Source organism: Zea mays, chromosome 10 (genome assembly GCF_902167145.1).
Source record: "Zea mays cultivar B73 chromosome 10, Zm-B73-REFERENCE-NAM-5.0, whole genome shotgun sequence".
Taxonomy (NCBI): domain Eukaryota; kingdom Viridiplantae; phylum Streptophyta; class Magnoliopsida; order Poales; family Poaceae; genus Zea; species Zea mays.
Window position 1 is genome coordinate 4,429,422 of NC_050105.1, and position 24,647 is coordinate 4,454,068.

Genomic DNA, 24,647 nt, shown 5'->3' on the forward strand with positions numbered 1-24,647 from the left:
TTTAAGATAGCACTGGATACCTAAGTCATCTTTTACTTGGGAAAAGGGTAAGAAACAGATGTTGCACTCTATTCAACTAAATATCTCTAAAATTACACCTATTTAGACAAGTTTGGAACTAGACTAAATAAGTATTATTGTTTTCTAAAATGGTGTGCTTGCAATGCATTTCCATTTGTTGTTTAGTATTGTAACTTGATATTTTATCTACTAAACTATGCTTAAAAACCGCATTGAACACCTTCTATCATACCCGATTTTAAAATATAGTTCACAAGCATGGTTTGGAAACTAATGAAGCACGTTCAAATTTTTTATTAAAAATAGTACTCCCCCAACACAACTGTAGAAATGAAGAGAAATATATTTCAAGCAATTACATATGATGAATACAATTTGTATTTTATACATGCCACATAATACATTCCATTCTATATGCATTGTTTGTTACTCAACCACTTATTCCAAACACAAGCTAATAATTAGCAGTGTAGCACATATCTAATGTACATAATATTGACCTTTTGTATCAGAGGGCAAAACAAAATTTACTTTTTGTAAATACATGTGCATAAATTTATATGTTGCACTATGCAAGCACTATTTTGCTTTTGATTGTTTACTAATTTATCTCCTTTGAAAGTTTAGTTTTGAAATGCTGTAACCGAATAGAGCGGCAAAGAATATTGGGAAGGCTGCTAGAACTATAGCTGACAGTGGTAGCAATTCACGTTTGAAACCAAAGTAGTCTTTAAGGAATGCTGCAACAGATTTGGTCTCCCCAAATACGTCAATCTTCTTTTGATCTTCATACCCAAACTGGGTGGTGAAGAATACATTGAGTGTCCATGACATGGGAGATGTATAGTACAACCAGAGCCACCATTTTGGTATTTGCTGCAATAAATGCACGAACAAACTAGTATGAATCAACCATAGTAGTATACTAGTATACATACATAACAAAATACTTTCTTTCCTTTTATTCTTCATCTAAAAAATAGTTTTTAACTAATGCAAACTGTGTCTATATATATGTAGCTTTACTAAACCCTTGACTAAAGGCAAGATGAAACCAAGAAGTTATGTGCATTAGAAAGTAAAAAAAATTACCATCCCATTGTTTCACTAACACATTGCTCTTGTAGAAAAACTCAATGATAGCATGATACATTGGATACAAAATTCACAAACATGGACAAGTGAAATAGAACAAACTATGCCAGTAATTAGGTGGAACAACTTACTGGACCAGGCACAATGAATCCAGACATGAGGTTTTGTATGGTGTAGAACAAAGATGTTAATATGGATGCCACTTGGATGTTTGGAGTGACCGACACCATCAACATTCCAAGATAGAGGAAGTAGAGCAGTGTACAGAACATGGTATACAATAACCAGAAGAACTTTGCTGCTTCCCATGCATACCCTATCATTGGGTAAGCTATCAACATGAACAACACTATTTGCACAAGCACATAAGGAATCTCCATAGTGACCTACTTGGGAGAAAACATAAATAAAGTTAAATTCTTCAAATATTAATGACTAGTAATTCCATATCTAAACGCCATTAGCACAAGCTCCAAAACTAGCTAATTCATAAGCCTCTTTATGTAAGTGGTTTGCTCCAAGTCTATATTTACCTGTGCCAAGGAGTAAGCCCAAGGAGAGTACATTCCTGCAAACCTTTCTCTGTACACGACAGATCGCTCAATCGAAACGAATGGCATCACTGATTGACAGTTGTTGATGCCAGAAAATATAGTGGTGCCATACATGCATCCCAATATATTGAATAGACTTTGCTGTTCATGTCTACCCACACAAAAAACAAAATAATATAGAAATTACTAAAATATAAATAAGAAGTATGGGGTGGCAATGCTCAAAGTGATGATATACATACATGTTATTTATGTTGCCTTGCTGCCAATATAATGCCCCGTAGGCAATGCTGGCGACTAGTATAAACACAATCCGTACCAAGTTGTAGGAAGGGGTTCTCCAATATGATAAAAATTGCTTCCAGATGCAAGCTTTGAACTGCTCCCTAAACTTTTGTGGATATCGTGTTGGGAAATGGAGGTTACTTGAACCCAAAGTTGGTATGCTCAAACGACTTACAAGCTCATCTTTTTCCCTTCAATCCCAACAACTAATTATTAGCACAACTCATATATGCAAACATTAATTCTAATGAATAAAATATGACTCATGCAAATATAGTTCCTTACTGATCAAATTGCTTTTGTGATCCATGAATTTTACTTTGTATAAGTATTACAGATGCAGAATGCTTCTGAATTCGTTTTGCATATTGTATTTTGTAATGATGGTACTAAAATGTCTTGTAGAGGCAAACATAAGGTTTATAACTAATTGTGGTGATTTTTCAAAGCTTACTTGTACATTGATGAGTCCATGTAAACTTGTGCAAAATCGAGTCCTAGTTGAGCTTCCAAAGATGTTGAAGTAACTTCTAGCATCCATGTTGATGGGTTGTAGTTGTCCTTGATCTTTGGTACCCCAGGTATTGCCTAGAAATAAAGAGGGGGAATAGTTCCACAAGTATGCGAGCCTATGAAACACATTCTACTGAAGGATAAAATATAGGTTATTGTGTATTCAACTAAGACTAGATGTAGTTTTAGAAGAGTAGACTATACTGGTAATTATCGAACTTGGCTTGCAATGCCACTAGATCAATCACGCCAAGTGATGGAGTAGTTGTTTACCAGAAGATTTTGGATCTCGGGTGAACCACCTAAAAATCTTAAGGCATGTGTGGTTGCATGGGGAGTTGAGGGGATTGAGGGGCATATAATCCCTTGCTAGTAAAAAATGACTAGCGATGGGTTATATGCCCCTTAATATCCTCCAATCCTCATACAACCAAACAAGCCCTTAGGGAATTGAAACCATAATTTTTGAGTTTAGGGATGTGGGTAGTTTGTGTACTTTACTCTTTCATGAATATAGCAAGCATATTCCTTGTAATGAAATAGAAACCATGAGAACTCTATAAGTTGAAAACACATTGTAGTATAATTCTTGAAAATAATTAAAATAGAATAGAAACCAATTTATCATACACAACGACACCATAGCCCATTTGAGAACAACCACGACTAGGGCTGGGCCTTAGATCTATGCTTTGGCATGGGACAAATGAAAGGATTTTTATTAACCATAGCCTGAAATTCGCTCTCATGGGACGTCAAACTCAGGACCTGAGGAGTGCTACTTAGACCACCTAACTAATTCAGCTAGTGACCCTTTCGCAAATGTAAATTATACATGTATATACAATGGAGCTTTCTATTAATTACCTGGAAATATTTGATGAGTATAGATGAACGGTATCCCAGCGGCCCAGCATAGATCAACTGTCCACCCCTTTTCATCAACATTAGCTGCATATGAATTTGACATGCTAATTAGCAATATATGATATGATTTAAAAGAAATAATATGAATAAATTGGATGAACTAACTATATTTTTTGAAATAAAGAATTAATTTTACTTGCAATATCTAAAAGGCTTAGACCATAAGAAGTTATGTATTGAATGCCATTTTGGCTCTTTAGGTAGACAACTAATAGTAAGATAAATTTTGGTTTCTACAAACTGAATTGGAATGCACGAGTTTTCATCTAGACCATCTATTGCTTCATACAACTCAGGTATGACTTTAGAATATATACTTCCTATTATTTTGTATTGTCATCTTTTTCATTCTTCATAGAGGGTATATAAATGGTATTACCTCATCAAATGCCTCAAATATTTCAATACTTGGTTGGTGAATTGTGCACACAACTGTTCTGCCTGTATTTGCAACATTCTTCACCGCACGCATGACAATAGCAGCGGCTCTTGCATCCAAGCCGGATGTTGGCTCATCCATGAATATGACTGAAGGGTTGGATACAAGCTCAACTGCAATTGTGAGCCGCTTTCGTTGCTCTGTTGAGAGTCCATTTATTCCTGGCATTCCAACCAAAGCATCTCTTATTTCAGTCAACTCAATTGTTTCAAGAACTTGATTGACAAATTCCTGCAAGGGTAAATAATATTAGTCACATTTTAGTTCTTTATAATTTCCTTGTACCTAAGATACAATTATTATGAAATAAAAGACCATTTTAATCTATGTTCACATCATCAATTATAACTCACATCTCGTGTTTTGGAGTCAATTTCTGTTGGAAGGCGCAGCCAGGCTGAATATGCAACTGACTCTCCCACTGTGATTTGCGGGGAGTGAATATCAGTTTGTTCACAGTAACCTGAGATCCTAGCAAAAGTTTCCTGAACTTTAGGATAACCTCCTACTCTTATATCTCCTTCAATAACACCACCAGTTTTCCTCCCAGCAAGAACATCAAGCAAGGTTGTTTTCCCTGCCCCTGTAACCCCCATGAGTGCTGAAAGGACTCCTGGCTGGAAGGCTCCTGTGATGTTGTGGAGTAGTTGAAGTTTTTTCTCCATGTATCCTTTCTCCCTCATTTCCTGCAACAATAAAAAATTAACTGGTCAATAAATATTCCTAATTATTTTTCTAGTAGTAAGTTCCATTTCTCTCTTTGTTTACTTCACTTGGAAGCACCAGTGTCTGCGATGCCGATGTGATGGTCCATCAGACATGCCTTTCTCTCACTAGTAAATACCTTGAGTTTTTAGAGTATGATAATTACCGCAGGTGTATCTACATAGTAGTTCACATCTTTAAATGATACTGCAAGGGGCACAAAAGGTAATACCACCCTTCCTGCAATATATATGACTATTTATAGTGAGTTTTATTTCACAAATACTCTTAATTGTTTCCACACTATAGAATTAAGACTAACCAGTCCCGCTACGAGCAGATGAATTTTCTTGTTGCTTATTTATCCCATCTTTAGTATCCACAAGCACACACTGGTCTCTTCTATTAAGTCTGCTAAGCTTATCATAAGAAATAATTGCTCTTGAAGTTCCTGGAGCTGAAAATGAAGTACATGGGAGGTTAGAATAATGTATTCAGCATATGCTTTCATCAACTTTATAATCCAATTATATTTAGGAACAATAAGTATTCCAAATTTTGAGTTCAAAGAAAAATTCAAAATAATGAACTTACGCTTTTTAATTGTCAAGCCAATAGCAAAACCTATATTACATAAAAAAATAAACCCAATCAATGCTCCGATTGAAATCCAGTAGAAGTTGACTGAGAAATTCAACCCTCTATCCAGTAATACTCTCCTTCCAAGTGTCACACCAGATGCTGTCAACTATCAACATAGAAAAAAGTTTAGTTCTATGTTAATGATGAAAAACTGCATATTGCATATCTTTTGTTATATGTTTTGCATTGGGTCAACAGGAATAAACTAAAGGGGGCGGATTTTCATTTATAGTTTTACAAATAAGACATGAAAAATTAGACCTTAGTTCTCTAACACACACACACAACTTGTGTTGTCGTGGACATAGAGTTAGATGCACATCTATAGATTGACTTGAGATAGGAAAGGATCTCTATAATTGGTGCTGGTTCTATAATCCAACCCTAGGATATCCTTGCCTATATAAACATGTAGTATATATTTCCGTAATCAACCTACTATTTTTTTGTTCATACCTCACTTACATGGTTTTAGGCTGGCCAATTTTCAACCACACATCTCTACCTAAACCTTAGCCATTTCAACCATTCCCATGGCTGTGGCCCTCCTTCGACTATGTGCTTAGATTTTCCTAGTGTCGTACATTGTTTTCGAGAATAATCACATGACTGTAGAGGAAACACTTAAGCAAGAATGCATGATGTGTAAGAAACTTACCAATGCATGACCTGAATGCGCTACTAAAGTGCATCTAGACCCTAGGTAGGTCTTGATAGATTGAATGACAACATGATTAAGGGACTAATGTACTTCCTGAGAGTTTTAGGTGTTTAGTCCTATGTATGATTAAAGTGTTTTGGGCTCATGTTGTGAAGCAAATGACATAAATAAGAAATGAGTCCAAGTTAGTGTGATAAAATGTATAAATGACAATCATGTGTCAAAATGCTAAAAGAGACTTGGTTTGTTGGATATCTATTTGTCTCTCAAGAGAAGCTTAGTCATGTTATGCAATATGAAAACTAAATTTTATAATTGATGGATTAGCAAGCATGTGTGTTGAATAAAGATGAGATATAAGTGATTCTCACTTACGAAGCTTGCTAGTTTAAATAAAGAATGATGACAATGGTTTTCATAACGATGAATATAACAAAATTTAAGGACGTGATTTTATGGATGCTTGGTCATATTGTGCAAATGATTACGAACAATTGTTGAAGCTTGAAAGATCTCAAGGTGGATACTATTGATATGAAAACTCATGTAAATAGTCTAGTTCTTCAAGCAAAAGACAACAATGCAAATGAAATGAACTTCAATATATGCTTATTGTTGGTTCTGTTCACTATGTGACCTAGGATGGCTTGAAAGGTGATGGTAACAATAAAAAGGATTTCATGGACTATGCAAACGTGAAGGCTAAGTGATATCTTGGGCATGGACCATAGCTAAGGTGGAGGCTAAGTGATGTCTTGGGCAATGATGGACCATAGCTATGGTGAAGCCTATATAAATATGTACCATGTGCTCACATCAATCTGCTCTAAATGCTTAAATTGCTTACAAATTTTACTAACAAGGTAGTAAACTAAATTAAAAAAATAAAAACAATGTATAAAAAAGTATGACATCCTTCCAAAGTCAAGGGTCATGCTTTTATTATTGAATGTACGATTATCAATAGAAATCCTTTGTGTCAAAGTTTACCTTTAGCCATCTTGGTGCTAAGAACTCAGTTTCAGCTAACCCTATCTCAGCGTACGATAATGGAGAAAGCCAAAATCCCCATTCCAGCCAATTAGGCATGGATGCTATAGCAATTTTGACACAAAACGTTAGAAATTTGTGTTTCGCAGCCATAGGCCATATCTTACTTGATCTATAAATTCATGAAAGCATGAGAATGTCTTACAACGAGGAATGATGAAACCCCCGAATAGAAGGATGAGTAGAAGTGCCATTGTACCACCCACTATGCTAGCCACCATTGTTTGGCAGTAAGAGGCGACACATCTAAACATCGATAATGCTCCAGTGTGAATCAAGAAGAGGATAAGAAGGTGACGAAAAAATCTACAGACACACAAATGGTGAGTGTTAGAGCATATAACTGAATCTCTTATTTTTGAGTAATAGTAATAATTGAATCTTTGAAAGGTACCCTAAGTGGAGCTTATATATTTAACCTCAATAGATCAGGTCACTGAAAAAAAGTTAAATAATCTACCCACACACGTTTTGATATGTGAGATATGTGGTTTACCTCTTTACTAGAGAAGCTTATGCGGATAAAAACATGATACATATAAGCATGATTATAAAGTGATAATAGAAACATAAAAGATTGTAATTCCTACCTGGATGCCTCGGGAGTATAGCCAATGAGAAAGTAAGATAATGATGTCCAAACTATTGACTCAACTAAAGAGATTGGAACCTTTAGGATAAAAGCTGGCACTGCATAAGCCCATGCAGGATAGAAGTAGTAGTCTCTTTGTTTGTAAAAGACCGGAAGTCTGATAACTGCCATGGAAAGCTCAGGGAATCCATTCACCATCAGTAGGAGGAGTGCATAGAAGAGTGAACCCATGTAATAGTTAGCAAGAACTATATCAACGCCCATATGTGTGCGCAAAAATACCGTCCCTGTAATTGCGGCAACAAGTGCAAGCTGCAACAATACTACACTATTAATTTCTAGTGTCCACACATACTTTTTATCATAATAATGTTGATAAGTTAGTTCATATAATCGCATGGTAATGCAAACTTTTTAAGTATATGTGTTATGTGTAGGAAGTGTATGTAGATTTGGTTAATATATATTTGGTTAATCCATATACTAAGTGTATGTGTGACCATCTACGTATTGTGTTCTTTTCAAAAATGGTAATTTACTTCAATCAATATCTATGTTCCTTATTAGATATCCCTTAATTGTTGCGAGAGTCTATGATATACGATACTAATTCACTATGAATGAAAAGATGATTAAAGTAGTATATGACTTTATGTTTTGGTTCTTGTGCAAAGGATTGATTTGAATATTCATTGTAGAAAAATAAATTTATAAAAAATGTTTATTTAGAAATAGAGATAGTGCATGATGTTGCGTATCAGGTCTTATGTGTTTATATCTATGAAGGTTTGTCTAGCTTATGTGGTGGAATCTCTCCACCTGCATTGAGGGGCATGTATGAATCACTTCTATTATTGAATGTGTGAGTGAGAAGCCTAGAATTTCTTTCCCTAGATACATTCCATATATTTTTTTGTCTATAGACAAAACTACAAATAATACATGAAACTTTCATATAATCATCGATATTTAGTTCCATGTGCTCTTATGGAACTGTAAAATAAGGTAATTGACATTTATATTTGTTTATAAATTAGTACTCATCGATAATATTTTACACAAAAGGTCATTTCCATGTGGCTTACCTGAACAGATTTTCCTATGTAGATGAAGGCATTCCGTTTCATGAGGAGAAGCTCTCTTGCGGAACATGCTTTGAGAAGTTCCCACTTGGACAATGAATAGATACTACAAGACAAGGCGTTTTTAAGCCCTTCTGATTTATCACAAGGCTTTGAAATCTCCTTAGCAAGGTTCTGACCAATTTGAGACACTCTGAACTTGTCACATAACTGGTCAATGGTAACAAAATTGTAGGTTTCTTCACTATGGCTCCAATATTGTTGTTGGTCCTTTTTGGATAATACCTATAAGCAAATATGAAGAATATGAATTATTAGCTTATGATTAAGTTAATCAGTAACCCAAATATATTTTTAATATATACTCAACTATTAATTGATATATACAATTTTTAATCATTTTCATGATTGTTTCACAAGCTACAGATATTACTCTTTCGTAGGTTACATAAATAGTGAAACATAAAACATGCACCCACAAAAATAATAGTTATTAAGAATGTCATGCAAACCTAAATGTCAAGTTTAGCTATTATGCATACTACAAGAAATGATATGCGATAGACAAAGTTTGACGTGCAAGGTTGGTATTTGCACTATTATGCGATGGATAACTGTTTCCTTGGTGAAGAGAATTAGTATGTGACCAATCATGTAAAATAGATGATAAAATACAAGGTTTTTGTGGTTAAAGGCAGTGATGAAGACCCAAATATCAATTGTAGGAAGGAAACAAATACACGTAGTACCTTCAATATACTACCATTTTATTGTAGCAGGACATTGTGTCATGCCCTAAATTATTAAAACAATAATGATATATGAATCTAATGGAAAATTCTAATTTGGCTCTTGCCTCCTTATTTTTACATAACTAGTTTTGTATTTACCTCTTGAAGAAAGTCAGCGGCGCCTTTTCTATCAGGGCACTTGAATCCACATGATTCAAAGAAACCCATAATGCAACTCTTAGGTCCATGGTATACAATTTTGCCTTCATCCATCAAAATAATATCATCAAAAAGCTCATATGTCTCTGGTGTTGGTTGAAGAAGTGAGACTAGTATAGTAGACTCTGAGATATGAGCCAATTGTTGAAGGCAAGAAACAATTTGAAATGTGGTGGAACTATCCAATCCAGTTGATATTTCATCCATGAAGAGTGCTTTTGAGGGTCCTACTATCATTTCTCCTACAAGACAGAACCTTTAGTAAAGAACAAGCATCCACATTCGAATCACTAAAGTTAGCTACCTATTTAGACCAATTGATGAGCTTAGAATTATATAACAATAGATATTGTTGGAATGTGATCTCCGCACAACCAACATTTTAACTTGGTACACAAGTAATAATTCTATAACATATATACAAGTAAAAATGGAGTATAAGTTAACAACTTGGGTTAACAACTTTACTAAGTCAAACATTACTACCTTTGATCATATTTCAAACAATATACTTTCGCAATATATGAATTATATATTATTAAAATATTTCTCATAATGAATCTAAAAACATAAATCTATGTCATGAACATATATATTTTTTCAAACATGCTCAAATGTACAAATGTTTGAGTTAAGACAAAGCCGATATAACAAGTAAAAATGGAGTATAAGCTAAGTCCCTACATGAGGCACAACCCCTAAGTCCTTTATAGAATCCTCCCTAGTATCCTAAAGGCCCATTTGGGTTTTGGTAATTGAGTTACAACTAGTGGACTAATGCTTTCATATTGAAATGATTAAGCTTGGTTGGTCCACAAGCTAGTTGACCATCATGAAGGCCATTGTCGGAGACTGGGTGGATGACAAGTGTGCATATGTTGTAAAGTCTCAATTTGTGAAGAGTGGAAGATGGATGGATTGATGATCGATGTGGTGATCAAGATGATGAAGAATATAGTTGAGTATATGAGATACAAGTAGTCTTGTTTGGATATATGGCGAAGACTAATACAAGGCTTAGCTATGATGGACCATGCAAAGATGAACAGGAAACTAGAGGATTGGGAACAATAGACCATCAAGATAATGAAGTGAAAGTAGAGAGGTTAGTGCTAAAGGATCAACACAACATAGAGGAGTAAGCAAGGCTAAGGTTGATGGACTATAAAGGCCATGTGAAGCTATGGAGTGATCTATATCAATCTTGTACACAAGCCCAAGTTAAGATGTGTAAAAGATACCAAGTGCCTAATATGAAGGAGTTGAAGTGTTGATATCAAGAATGGATGTCAAATGGTTTAAAGAAGAAAGATTGAAGGAGTATCTAGTGTTGACTATAGTCAAGTGGCAGGGATGGGCCATGAGTGTTTATGACCATTGAACATCAAAATTAAGATGGTGATATCGAGAGTGTTTGCTTGTGGACATTAACTTGGTGAAAAGTGGATATGCACAAGGAAAAATATGAAATGTAGGACATTTTATTTGACTGACCTAAGGTGTGTAGAGAAGTGATTTATCTAGGTTTAATGCTAGACAACCTAATATCAAGAGGGGCAAATGTGTTTGTATGTCGGTTATCTAATTCCACTTGAGTGATCTGACATTGCATGTGTGTCAGGATCAAGTGGCAAGAATATATGCAAGAGAAAACCTTATGAAAATACTAAATCAATGCTAAAGGTGTTGGTTATCTTGTGGGAACCATTTGGAGTTAGCACATTTGAAATGGGTTTGAGAGAGAGGCTTATTAGAGTACTATTACACTCATCATGTAAGTTTGGTGGTTATCAAAGGGTATCCACCAAAGCTTAGACCATCCTAGTTGGAACTATTTGATTGTTTTTGGTTCAATGTGCAAGCCTCGCTTAAATATCCTCATGGTCACTTGAGAGTAGACCGCCAAACCTTATGGTAGCAAGCCAAAATAGTGAGTTTTCTTAGTAAAGACCTATTCTTCTAGTGCCCACTAGGGTGAAGGCACTAGAGATTAGGTTCTTTATGTGTGGCGGCGTTCGGTGTGAAGAGTAGTGCGTGAAAAGTTTGAATGTGGCACCAAAACCTACTAGTGTTCTCCATAGGCTTAGAAACCTTCTATGTACAGAAGCATCTGGGGGCCACCTGATTTATCTTATGGTGACCTTGAGGAACAATGGAGCTTTGAGCGGAAGTACAAAACCTTCTACAGAGGTGCACTATGTGCACCATTTTTCTTTGATGAGACTAAGGATAGAGCACCATATAAATTAGCATGCATCAACTAGTCTTGACCTATTGCCGGTGACTATTGAAATATTTATTGGACATTCTTCGGTGATGAACTCTGGTGGGTTACCCGAGCTTCTAGTGGTCCCATAGAAAGTATTGATGGTTGGCGATGGATAGTTTCTTGAGCGGATGTACAGAGAGATAGTGTGGCTAGGCTTGGCACGTCTGTTGAGACCTCATGCTGATATGCTAACATATAGATCTCAAGAAACATCTCCACTCACATATGCTTAGTTGAGATCGCATTCATGGTGAGATAAGAGGGATTCTTGTCTATTTGCTTGAGAGAGAGATATATAACATCTACTATCACTAGTGATTGATTTGCAAGCAATTTGCTTTTTACTCTCGGACGTTGTCGCCTCCTATATGGCTTGGTGGTTGTGACTCCATTGAAGCATGAAGTGGAGATTGTGAGGTAGCTCCAGAGAAGAATTTGTAAGGGGTTCTTGTGCTCATCCCCGCCAGAGAAAGGTGACAAGCAACTCTAGTGGATTGGAGTCTTGTGAAGTGCCTCGTGATTGAGCTAGCTCACAATCTATCGCTCATGTCGGAGCCTACCTTGCAGGGTAGTTGAGATAGTGGAGGAGAGACGATCCTTGGACTTGCCTTAATGTGGAGTAGGTGACCAGCAAGTTAGCGAACCAAGTGATACATCATGTGTCTCCTCTACTTGCGGTTTGCTTCATCTACGTTAGCCTTTACTTTGTGTTATTCATCTTGCTAGTGTTGTTGTTGCCTTTTAGTTTGTTGCTTGTTTGTTTTACCTTTGGTCACTAGATTTGTGTAGAAATTCATTTTACTTTTGCTTATCACATAAGGACACAAACCTCAACCTAGGATTAACTTGTTTGCGAGCTAAGGTCTTTGGGGGGAGAAGTCATAGTTTGGTCATTATTTTGTTTTTTGTACTATTTTTGCCTAGGTTCGTGATTAGTTTTAAAAATTACTATTCACACATCCCCTCTAGTTGGCCTCCTTGATCCTACAATATCATAGTGATATAAATAACGTGAAACTTTCCAACATGATAAACACATACATCAAACTCTGAACCAGTCTATTAGACACTAGAGGGTCTTGGAAACATGATCTCCACGTCGAGAAGGCTGGTGCTTCTCAACATCACATGTTCTTCACCAACAAAGGGCATCAAAGCCCTAAGGTGGTGAATAGATCAGTTATGATACACCTACATCAACTCCTACACCGATTCAAAGACATCAATGGTATCTATGAGGTATAGTACTATAGTTAGTAGCATAATCATATAAGTATGATTATAATTATCCTAAATTTAAGAGCATGGTAATGTTTAATTACATGATTATGCTAAGGCCAGAAACAATAGACACTAGTACAGAGAAGTTCTATAGTGGCGGTTGTAAACCTATTTATAGTGGCGTTTTTCGTAACCGCCAGTGCTAGGGGCCAGTAGAAATCATCATTTGTACAGGCGGGTAACTGAGGACCGCCAGTGAAAATCGATTTTCACTGGCGGTCGGCGTAATAAAACCGCCAGTGAAAATCGATTTTCACTGGCGGTCGACGTAATAAAACCGCCAGTGCAAATCGTTTCCAGGAAACATAAAACATATTTTAAAAATAGTTAAAAAATTTATTTTTATTAGGCCCACCCCACCCGCGGCATTTTTCGCGCGCTACGCGGTTGCTAGTATTCGAACCGGCGACCTCACCCTCGCGCGTACCCTCCCCTACCACTCCGTCTATGACATGTCTTGTGTCTAGTTTGTAGTTGTTTTCTCCACATATTACAACCATTTGAGTGTAAATTGCTTATTTGAGACCCTAAACGAATTCAAAAAAACAAGTTGTCAACTACAAAGATAAATAACTTTTGAAGTTCTACAACTTTTATTTTGACACTTTTTTCATCCGAGGTAGTTTGCAAAATTTGAATTTTAAATTTGACATACTTAGATTCAATTTTTGAGAACCGAAATGAGTTCAAATAAAAAAGTTGTCAACTACAAAGTTTCATAACTTTTAGAGATCTACAACTTTTATTTTGGTGGTTTTGTCATACGAGGCCGTTTGAAAAACTCGAAAAATTAAGGATAAAAATGATTTCTAGTGGCGGTTCCTTAAGAAAACCGCCACTAGAAATCGTATTTCTAGTGGCGGTTCCTTAAGAAAACCGCCACTACAAATCATGGATTTCTACTGGCGGTTTTCTTAAGGAACCGCCAGTAGAAATACGATTTCTAGTGGCGGTTTTCTTAAGGAACCGCCACTAGAAATAGCACAGTCGGTGGTGAAGCGAAACCGCCTGTAAAAATATATCGTCCCCGCAGGCTTTGAGCCTTTTTGTACTAGTGAGATATAATGTGATTTTCCCTCTGAATCCTACAATTTTTTTTTGTGAAACGAAAAATGATTGTTGTGAAATTCATGTATACTACCTGTGAACTTCCTATGTTCTAGATGGCCCTTAAAATTGTTGTGCATGTTTGCAATGCATTGGAGGGGCGGTGTCCCTTGAACTCAAGAAGAATAAATGAAATGAAGCATATGATCCCATCATAATTACAAACTTTTAGTGCCGTTTTAATCCAATGCCTACGTAACTGTAGATGGGATGATGACATCACCCTAATATAAAAGAATTCTAGATAACGTGGAATCACCTGTGGTAAGTCTCTTCTTCTCACCGCCTGAAATGCCTCTTCTCATTGCATCACCCACCATTATGTCAGCACATATGTCAAGTCCCATAATCTGTCGGTCGAGGAAGAACTTATATTACTATTATATTCCTATGGGAAGATTCTTATACGCTGGGCTAATTAACATGTAAGATAAGAGCATGCATCATGCATGACTTCTATAGTTTACCTTCATAATGTAGTCTGTTTGCATGCTCCTTTCTAAACCTTCCACAGATATCGCCTACAAAAAATGTAATAATAATGCACATCAGGACATGTGAGCACATGCATGCATGATCTGCTTGTTAGATAATGATAATGAGGAGAGGACTGTGCATATATATGATAAGTAAACTATACAAAAAAATGATGTGGACGCTTGGTGGATAAGCATTGGAAACTAGTGTTTTAATCACCTTCATGTAAGTGTCGACATCAGGGTCAGGGGTAATCCCGGCCTCCTTCTCCCTTCTAATCACCTCCTTCATGATCTCTGAGAAAGACAGATATATAGAATTATAGAGTGTCAGAATGGTAGTGACGAGGGTGATGAGTGATTAATTATTGCCTGTTAATTTGATTATATTTGGAGACATTGGGCCGGCTGGTTGATGAATGAATCTAGCTAGTAGCTAGGTTAATTAATGAAGCAGTTAGTTACCTACCAGCTCTGTTGCCAACGCCTTGGAATCTTGCAGAGAAGTCGATGGTCTCTCTGACAGTCATCTCAGGGACATGAAGATCGTACTGGTCGATGTAAGCCGCCGTCTTCTCCGGGACGAAGCCATTGTTGAGCTCCACGCCGTTGTACTCTATCTCTCCTGTCACCTTGAGACCGGTGGCTCTGAGCTTCCCCGCGAGCGCCTTGAGGAGTGTGGTCTTGCCGCAGCCAGGGGGGCCCAGGAGAAGCGTCAGCCTGGAAGGCTTGGCGACGCCGCTGACGCCGTGGAGGATGCGCACCCTGGCCTCTCGCTGGCGGTTCAGGCCCACCATGGTGCTCACCGACTGATCGATGGCTCAATCAGTGGACGGGACGGGCGCAGTAAGAAAGAGAGAGCGATGGAGGAAAGAAAGAACACGTACAGAGAGGCCGGAGACGACGGCGTTCCAGATGGTGGGGAGCGGCTTCCCATGCACCACCTGGCACTCGGCCTCGACGCGGACGTCGCGCCAGCGCACCTCCACCGTGGGAGGGCGGACGCCGACGCGGTCCATCCTCTGGCGCTGCTTGCGGAGCAGGCGGAGGTTGTCCCGGTGGATGTTGGCGACGAGGGCGTCCACCACCATGCGCCGCTCCGCCGCGCCCAGCCTGCGCACGTCCACCACCTGCCGCTGGCCCGCGTGGAGCTGCAGCGACGTGTGGAGCCTGTCCATGGTGGGCAGCCTCCCGACGGCCGCCCACCTCAGCTCCACCTCGTCGTCGTCCTTCTCCTCCTGCTGGTGGCTGAGAGAGGAGAGCGAGCGGGATAGGCTCTCCCTGATGCTGGCCGCCGCCGCAGCCCGCCACGAGGACGACGGCGATAGCTGCCCTTGCTTCTGCACCGGTTCCTTGTCGGTCTCCAGATCACCCAGCTGCTGCTGGCGCTCCTCCTCGCCATCGCCGGCGTCTTGACGATGATCCATCGCAATCGCAATGCGCATGCATGCGCGCGTCACCCTGCTTCCTATACTACTCGTTGTCGTCGTCCTATACTTATAGTATGTAGGATCTGAGAAGCATACAGAAGGGGCACATGCAGGACACGCACGTTGACTTGGGCATACTGATGCAAGCTGCGATGCAAGCATACTGATGCAAGCTGCACGATGGGTTGACTCCTTCATTTCTCTCCTTTTGTCTGCACGTGGCAAACTGGCAATGGCATCGACGTGCAGATACAGTTCATATACGAAGATAAAATACTGTAAAAGCTGCAGCAATCCTCGGCGAAATGGCCAGTTGCAAGCCACATACAGCTTGCGGAGTGCCTCTGATCTGATCGTGTTTCAGGGGCTGCGGTTCCCAACGACTGGCTGTTGATCGAGGAGGCAGCGAACAGTTGAAACATGTGCAGGAAATTTCAGCAGGCAGACGAGAAGAACACACGGATTGCAAAGCATCTGATGTAAACAGCTGTGCTATCTATGAAAGTGGCCCCGGCCAGTTGGCAAATGCAGGCCACCTGGATTATTTTGCTAAAAACAACCGACACATTTGACTTGGGCTAGCAGCATGCTTGGAGGTGGGGTTCCACAAGGCCAAAGTGGGTGGCACGTGCATGCATATCTTTCATACTGTTGAGCACCAAAATGAGCCGCCAGACCGTCCGCGCATGTGGGCCCGATTAGGGTTCCGAGTTTCTTGCTGAATTTGTTGACGAGATTCACGGAATTAGCTCGTGAGTTTGTTTGTAACGGGTCCAGCCATCCTCCTCTATAAATACAGAGAAATACGACCGATTTGTAATCATCAATCGAATCAACAATCAATTTATCTCGCATTTATTTCTTGTACATTTAGGAGTAGTTCTAGTCTAGTTCTAGTTTAGCCTTTCAATCCCCAAATTCTCTGTTTCTCTTCGACTCTACGTCGATTAAAGGAGTCTAGGTCGGCCTGCCGAGCCTAGACAACACCTAGGATCTCACCTCCCCGACGGGGTCCCTCCCGGGAGCGAGATCCAGGCGCCGCCGGCGACTTCCGCCGCCCCTGCGCACGCACGGACCGTCCAGCCTGTAGGCGCGGACCATCCGACCGTCAGGCAGGAAACCCTAAGCCCCGCTCCAGGTCGCGGACCGTTCGGCCCTCGGCTGCGGACCGTCCGTGCCTGTGCAGCGAGCACCGCCGCCGGTTCTCACGCAGTGATTGGCGCCCCAAAAAGGCACCAACACACTTTTGGCGACTCCGCTGGGGAAAGCACATAAAGACTCATCAAATCGGCCCTCAATAGCCGGTTCAAGGGATAGCTCTGACATCTCCCCCAACAATATTATAGAGCCGACTTGGGAGACCTTGCCGGCTGACGAACAGCTCCAGTTCGAGGAGCACAAGGAGCAGCTAATCCAAGAAGCGAAAGCAAAATTCCTGGCTAACTTCAAGGTGGACAGGAACAATAAGGTCGTTCGGCAACGGGCGACTGATCCGGCTTCGCTCGGACCCACACCGGATATCCCCAATGTAAGTAACACCAACGAGCTCCAATCTCTTAAAGCTTACATAGATGAACAACGAGAACAAATGCAACATATCGTAGGGGGGATACAAAAGGATTATAAGGATAGTACGTGCGTTTGATAAATCCACTGTTGCAAATTTTCCTTCGCATGAGGTTGAATTAGGGGAAAATACACGTAATTCATCGGCTACAGGTTGTCATAACCAGTCACAACCCCTTTATGGGATGCCAATGGACACGTACCCTGAGCAACCACAAATCGATAGTAAATTAGCTGATCTGCACATGTCCGGACCGTCCGCACGTGAGCGCGGACCGTCCGGGCCAGCAATGGCCGATCCTATTTTTAATGAGTTACCGAGATATGCGTCCGAGCCACCACATGTTACATAAACCCTAAACCACCCAGACAAATCATCCGCATATGATCACGGACGGCCCGCATATCCGACCGGACGGTCCGCGTATCCGATCGGATGGTCCGGCATAGGGATGTTGGAGGAAGATCGTTACCTATATCCTCACCCGTCCCAGCAACACTTCCCATCACATTATATAATGCACCAACCCATTAATACGGAGTCTCAGGCCCATGGGAGCGAGTACTTTCCAACCCCGCCTAGAAGTCTGGAAAGGAACGGTCAATCCTATGAACCATATAGGGCAAATAGTAATGCACCACATAACTCAAACCAATGGGGGGAAGACAACATGCTAATATCCAGCCAACCCCACCTATGTTTGACCAGAGGGTCAGTGGTCTCGCATTGGCTGCCATTGATATAGTGAGGGAAGAAATAGCTGGGGCGTTCCGAGATAAGCTCAGAGTAAGCATGGTCCCTGGAGGGCAGTCATATCGGAGGCCTTATGACAGCCGATTTGACCACCACCCATACCCACAGGGAACCAGGATACCCGAATTTGCGATTTTTTTGGGTAACCAAGGGAAAAGCACACGTGAACACATAGGCCAGTTTATAGCACAATTAGGAGAATTGGTCGACACAGAAGCGTTTCGCGTGCGTTTATTTTCTTATCTTTGACATGAACGACATTCGCATGGTACGCCACATTGCCTCCTAATTCTATTTCGTCATGGGGGGATTTAGAACAAAAATTCTGAAAGGGAAATGAGGTTTAACCTTTTCCTATAAATAATTTTGGTGGTTGAATGCCCAACACAAATAATCGGACTAACTAGTTTGCTCTAGATTATATATTCTACAGGTGCTAAAGGTTCAACACAAACCAATAAAAAGATCGAGTTAGGGTTCAAAAAGAAAGGAGCAAAAGAAACCGAAGAGCACCCTGGTCTGGCGCACCAGACTGTCCGGTGTGCCACCAACACTGTCCGGTGCGCCAGGGCTGTACGAGTCTGAACTTGCCACCTTCGGGTTTCAGAAGAGCCGCTCCGCTACAATTCACCGGACTGTCCGGTGTGCCGCCGGACTGTCCGGTGCACTAGCGGAGCAACGGCTCCAGCGCAACGGTCGACTGCAACGGACACCTGCAAAAGTGCTACAGTGCGTGGACAGTTCGCGCAGAGTTAGAGCAGCCGCCAGAAGGCGCACCGAACAGTGAACGGTCCTGTCCGGTGTAGCACCGGACTGTCCGGTGCCACATGAAGACAAAGCTCCAACGGTCGAAACTGTCAGAACCCTAACGGTTGGGTGACGTGGCTGGCGCACCGGACTATCCGGTGCGCCCATCGACAGCAGCCTGCCCCAACGGTTGAATTGGTGGTTGGGGGCTATAAATACCCCCACAACCACCTCCACTCCAACCATCCAAGCATTCACAACAGTGCATTCAATACAAGAGCAATACACTACACTCTAAGACACAAATCAAAGCCTCCGATCAAATCAAAGTCCACAATTCAACTCTAGTATTTTAGGACTTGTGAGAAGATCGTCTTGTGTTTCTTTGTTGCTCTTGTTGCTTGGTTGGCTATCTTCTTTCTCTCATTCTTACTCTCAAAGCCTTGTAAGCGAAGCAAGAGACACCAATTGTGTGGTGGTCCTTGCAGGGTCTAAGTGACCCGGGAAATCAAGGAAGAAAGCTCACTCGGTCTAAGTGATCGTTTGAGAGAGGGAAATGGTTGAAAGAGACCCAGTCTTTGTGACCACCTCAACGGGGACTAGGTTCATTGGAACCAAACATCGGTAAAATAAATCACTGTGTCATCCGCTTTATTTTCTTGGTTGATTTGTTTTCCCCTCTTTCCCAGACTTAATATTTATTCTAATGCTCACCCCGGCTTGTAGTGTGTTTAAAGTTGTAAATTTCAGTTTCCGCCTATCCACCCCCCTCTAGGCGACTTCAATTGGTATCAGAGCCTGGTACTTCATTAGAGTCTAACCACTCGAAGTGATGTCGGGAGGATCCGCTAAGAGGGAGATGGAAACGAGCATAAGCCATGGGAAGGCTCCATCAAGGGAGTCCGGCGCCAAAGGAAGGGAGGAATCACCTCCCCGCGTCAAGTCGCACCGGAGTGGTGACAAGAAGAAGAAAATGAAGAAAGTGGTCTACTACGAGACCGATTCTTCGTCGCCCTCCACCTCCGGCTCCTACGCTCCGTCTGTCACTTCTAAGCACCATGAGCGCAAGAAGTTTAGTAAGATCCCCCTACGCTATCCCCGCATTTCCAAACGCATTCCTTTACTTTCCATCACCTAACCTCACTCTACGCAAGCATATGGGATATTGTTGAGTTTGGAGCACAGGTACCATCCGTAGGGGATGAAAGATGTGACTCAGACGAGGTCGCCCAAATCCGGCAGTTCAACTCCCAAGCCACTACTATACTCCTCGCCTCTCTATATCGAGAGGAGTATAATAAAGTGCAAGGGTTGAAGAGCGCCAAGGAGATTTGGGACGTGCTCAAGACCGCGCACGAGGGAGATGAGGTGACCATGATCACCAAGCGGGAGACGATCGAGGGGGAGCTCAGTCGATTCGTCCTCAACCAAGGAGAGGAGCCACAAGCCATGTACAACCGGCTCAAGGCCTTGGTGAACCAAGTGTGCAACCTCGGGAGCACAAAATGGGATGACCATGAAATGGTCAAGGTTATTCTTAGATCACTCGTATTTCGTAATCCCACTCAAGTTCAATTAATACGTGGTGATCCTAGATACAAGCTAATGTCTCCCGAGGAGGTTATAGGGAAGTTTGTGAGCTTTGAGTTGATGATCAAAGGCTCCAAAAAATCGTCAAGCAAGGTGGCACCTCCACACCCGAGGTGCAACCCGTCGCATTCAAAGCGACGGAGGAAAAGAAAAAAGAGTCTACATCAAGTAGGCTCCCCATCGACGCCTCCAAGCTCGACAACGAGGAAATGACGCTCATCATCAAGAGCTTCCGCCAAACCCTTAAGCAAAGGAGGGGAAGGATTACAAACCCCACTCTAAGAAGGTGTGCTACAAATGTGGTAAGCCCGGTCATTTTATCGCTAAATGCCCTATGTCTAGTGATAGTGACAGGGACAACGACAAGAGGGGGAAGAAGAAGGAGAAGAAGAGATACTATAAGAAGAAGGGCGGCGATGCCCACATGTGTCGGGAATGGGACTCTGACGAGAGCACCACCGACTCCTCCTCCGACGAGGACGCCGCCAACATCGCCGTCAACAAGGGCCTCCTCTTCCCAAACATCGACCACAAGTGCCTCATGGCAAAGGACGACAAAAGGAAGAAGGTAAATTCTAGAGCCTCCACTTAATATACAACATCTAGTGATGAGGATAGCTCTAGTGAAGATGAGGATAATTTGCTTACCCTTTTTGCCAACCTCAACATGCAACAAAAGGAAAAAAATGAATGAATTAATAGGTGTTATTCATGAGAAGGATGAACTCTTGGATAGCCAAGAGGAATTCCTTATTAAGGAAAACAAAAAGCATGTTAAAGTTAAAAATGCCTATGCTCAGGAAGTTGAAAAATGTGAAAATTTAACTAAGTAGCTTAGCATTTGCCATGACACTATTTCTAACCTTAGAACTGAGAATGATAGTTTAATTGCTAAGGTTGAAAAATCAAATGTTTGCCCTGGTTCAATTGTCAGTCTTAGAAATGAAAAAGCTAGTTTAATTGCTAAGATTGATAAATTGAATGAATCAATTTCTAGCCTTACAACTGAAAATGCTAGTTTAATTTCAAAGGCTAAAGATTTGAATGTTTGCAATGATTCTATTTCCAATCTTAAAAATGAGAATGTTATTTTCCATGCTAAGATTGATGAATTAAATGCTTGCAAACCCTCTACATCTACTATTGAACATGTTGCTATTTGTACTAGATGTAGAGACATTAATTTTGATGCTATTAATGATCACCTTGCTCTAATTAAACAACAAAATGATCACATATCTCAACTTACTGCTAAAATTAATGAGCATGAGATAGAGAATGAAAAAATTAAATTTGCTAGAAGCATGCTTTATAGTGGGAGACGCCCTGAGATTAAGGATGACATTGGTTTCCAACAGGGAAGCAATATCAAAATTAATGCCCCTAAAAATTGTCCAATTTTGTTAAGGGCAAGGCTCCCATGGTTCAGGATAACGAGGGCTACATTTTATATCCAGCTGGTTATCCCGAACATAAGATTAGGAGAATTTATGCTAGGAAACCTCATAATGTTTCACACCATGCTTTTATGTATAAGAATAAGGCTTCTAGCTCTAGGCAATCAACCCATGTTAAATTGCCTAAAAAGAAATCTCCTACTGCATCAAATGAACCTAATGTTTCATTTAAGACCTTTGATGCTTCATATGTGCTTACTAACAAATCAAGCAAAGTAGTTGCCAAATATGTTGGGGGCAAACACAAGGGCTCCAAGACTTGTGTTTGGATACCCAAGGTGCTTGTTTCTAATGTGAAAGGACCCAAGACCATTTGGGTACCTAAGAACAAGGCCTAAATTGTTTTGCAGGTTTATGCATCTGGGGGCTCAAGTTGGATTATTGATAGCGGATGCACAAACCACATGACAGGGGAGAAAATGATGTTCTCCTCCTACGAGAAAAACGAAGATCCCCAAAGAGCTATCACATTCGGGGATGGAAATCAAGGTTTGGTCAAAGGACTTGGTAAAATTGCTATATCATCTGACCATTCTATTTCCAATGTTTTTCTTGTAGATTCTTTAGATTACAATTTGCTTTCTGTTTCTCAATTATGTAAAATGGGCTACAACTGTCTTTTTACGGATATAGGTGTTACTGTCTTTAGAAGAAGTGATGATTCAGTAGCATTTAAGGGAGTATTAGAGGGTCAGCTATACTTAGTTGATTTTAATAGAGCTGAACTTGATACTTGCTTAATCGCTAAGACTAATATGAGTTGGCTGTTGCATCACCGACTAGCCCATGTTGGGATGAAGAATCTTCACGAGCTTCTAAAGGGAGAACACATTTTGAGACTAACAAATGTTCATTTTGAGAAAGACAGGGTTTGTAGCGCATGTAAAGCAGGAAAACAAGTTGGCTCCCATCATCCTCACAAGAACATCATGATGACCGACAGGCCGCTTGAGCTACTCCACATGGATTTATTTGGTCCAATCGCTTACATAAGCATCAGCGGGAGTAAGTATTGTCTTGTAATTGTGGATGATTATTCTCGCTTCACTTGGGTATTCTTTTTGCAGGAAAAATCTCAAACCCAAGAGACCTTAAAAGGATTCTTGAGACGAGCTCAAAATGAGTTCGAATTAAGGATCAAAAAGATAAGAAGCGACAACGGGACGAAGTTCAAGAACTCACAAATAGAAGGCTTTCTTGAGGAGGAGGGCATCAAGCATGAGTTCTCTTCTCCCTACACACCCCAACAAAATGGTGTAGTGGAGAGGAAGAATAGAACTCTACTGGACATGGCAAGGACCATGCTTGATGAGTACAAGACTCTGGACCAGTTTTGGACTGAGGCGATTAACACCGCCTGCTACTCCATCAACCGGCTCTACCTTCACCGAATCCACAAGAAGGCATCTTATGAACTCCTCACCGATAAAAAGCCCAATGTTTCATATTTTAGAGTCTTTGGTAGCAAATGTTTTATTCTTATTAAAAGAGGTAGAAAGTCTAAAATTTCTCCTAAGGCTGTAGAAGGCTTTTTACTAGGATATGATTCAAACACAAGGGCATATAGAGTCTTCAACAAATCCACTGGATTAGTTGAGGTTTCTTGTGACATTGTGTTTGATGAGACTAATGGCTCCCAATTGGAGCAAGTTGATCTTGATGAATTAGATGATGAAGAGGCTCCGTGCGTCGCGCTTAGGAACATGTCCATTGGGGATGTGTATCCTAAGGAATCCGAAGAGCCTCGACAAGCACAAGATCAACCATCATCTTCCATGCAAGCATCTCCACCAACTCAAGATGAGGATCATGCTCAAGACAATGAAGATGAAGATCAAGAGGATGAGCCACCTCAAGAGGAGGACAAGGATCAAGGGGGAGATGAAGTTGATCAAGACAAGGAAGATGATCAGGGTCAAAGACCGCCACATCCAAGAGTCCACCAAGCGATTCAAAGAGATCACCCCGTGAACTCCATCCTCAGCGATATTCATAAGGGGGTAACCACTCGATCTCGAGTCACTCATTTTTGTGAACATTACTCTTTTGTGTCCTCTATTGAGCCATATAGGGTGGAGGATGCACTAAGAGACTCAGATTGGGTGCTGGCAATGCAAGAGCTCAACAACTTCACGAGGAATGAGGTATGGCATTTAGTTCCACGTCCTAACCAAAATGTTGTAGGTACCAAATGGGTATTCTGCAACAAGCAAGATGAGCATGGTGTGATGACAAGGAACAAAGCCCGACTTGTGGCCAAGGGTTATTCGCAAGTCGAAGGTTTGGATTTCGATGAAACCTATGCATCCGTAGCTAAGCTTGAGTCAATTCGTATATTACTTGCCTATGCTACTTACCATGGCTTTAAGCTCTATCAAATGGACGTGAAGAGTGCCTTCCTCAATGGACCTATCAAGGAAGAGGTCTATGTTGAGCAACCTCCCGGCTTTGAAG

At 40.7% G+C, this 24,647-nt stretch overlaps 1 protein-coding gene across 2 annotated transcripts; it reads right to left on the reverse strand.

The window, feature by feature from the left end:
- Nucleotides 1–344: 344 nt before the first annotated feature.
- Nucleotides 345–16,132, reverse strand: LOC103640746 (ABC transporter G family member 41). 2 transcript variants are annotated; one of them, XM_008664235.2, is made up of 21 exons: nucleotides 15,537–16,132; nucleotides 15,119–15,458; nucleotides 14,870–14,946; nucleotides 14,641–14,694; nucleotides 14,433–14,523; nucleotides 9,457–9,758; nucleotides 8,570–8,851; nucleotides 7,483–7,796; nucleotides 7,038–7,198; nucleotides 6,833–6,936; nucleotides 5,134–5,287; nucleotides 4,862–4,996; nucleotides 4,706–4,794; nucleotides 4,188–4,520; nucleotides 3,775–4,065; nucleotides 3,336–3,419; nucleotides 2,410–2,543; nucleotides 1,913–2,146; nucleotides 1,650–1,821; nucleotides 1,248–1,502; nucleotides 345–897 (listed from the first exon to the last, which is right to left on the reverse strand). In XM_008664235.2, the coding sequence occupies exons 1-21, from the start codon at nucleotides 16,092–16,094 to the stop codon at nucleotides 628–630; spliced, it is 4,434 nt and encodes a 1,477-aa protein (XP_008662457.1). In that variant the 5' UTR covers nucleotides 16,095–16,132; the 3' UTR covers nucleotides 345–627. The 2 variants fall into 2 exon arrangements, with proteins under 2 accessions (XP_008662457.1, XP_008662458.1); XM_008664236.3 differs by having other exon boundaries at nucleotides 365–897; nucleotides 4,706–4,779.
- Nucleotides 16,133–24,647: the final 8,515 nt, after the last annotated feature.

Bases quoted from the DNA above. Each gene is read 5' to 3' on its own strand.
- LOC103640746 (XM_008664235.2), bottom strand. From the start codon at position 16,094: ATGCGCATTGCGATTGCGATGGATCATCGTCAAGACGCCGGCGATGGC. The intron at 14,695-14,869 runs GTGATTAAAACA...CATTTTTTGTAG, and splicing joins ATGTCGACACTTACATGAAG to GCGATATCTGTGGAAGGTTT. The intron at 898-1,247 runs GTAAGTTGTTCC...CATTTATTGCAG, and splicing joins GATTCATTGTGCCTGGTCCA to CAAATACCAAAATGGTGGCT.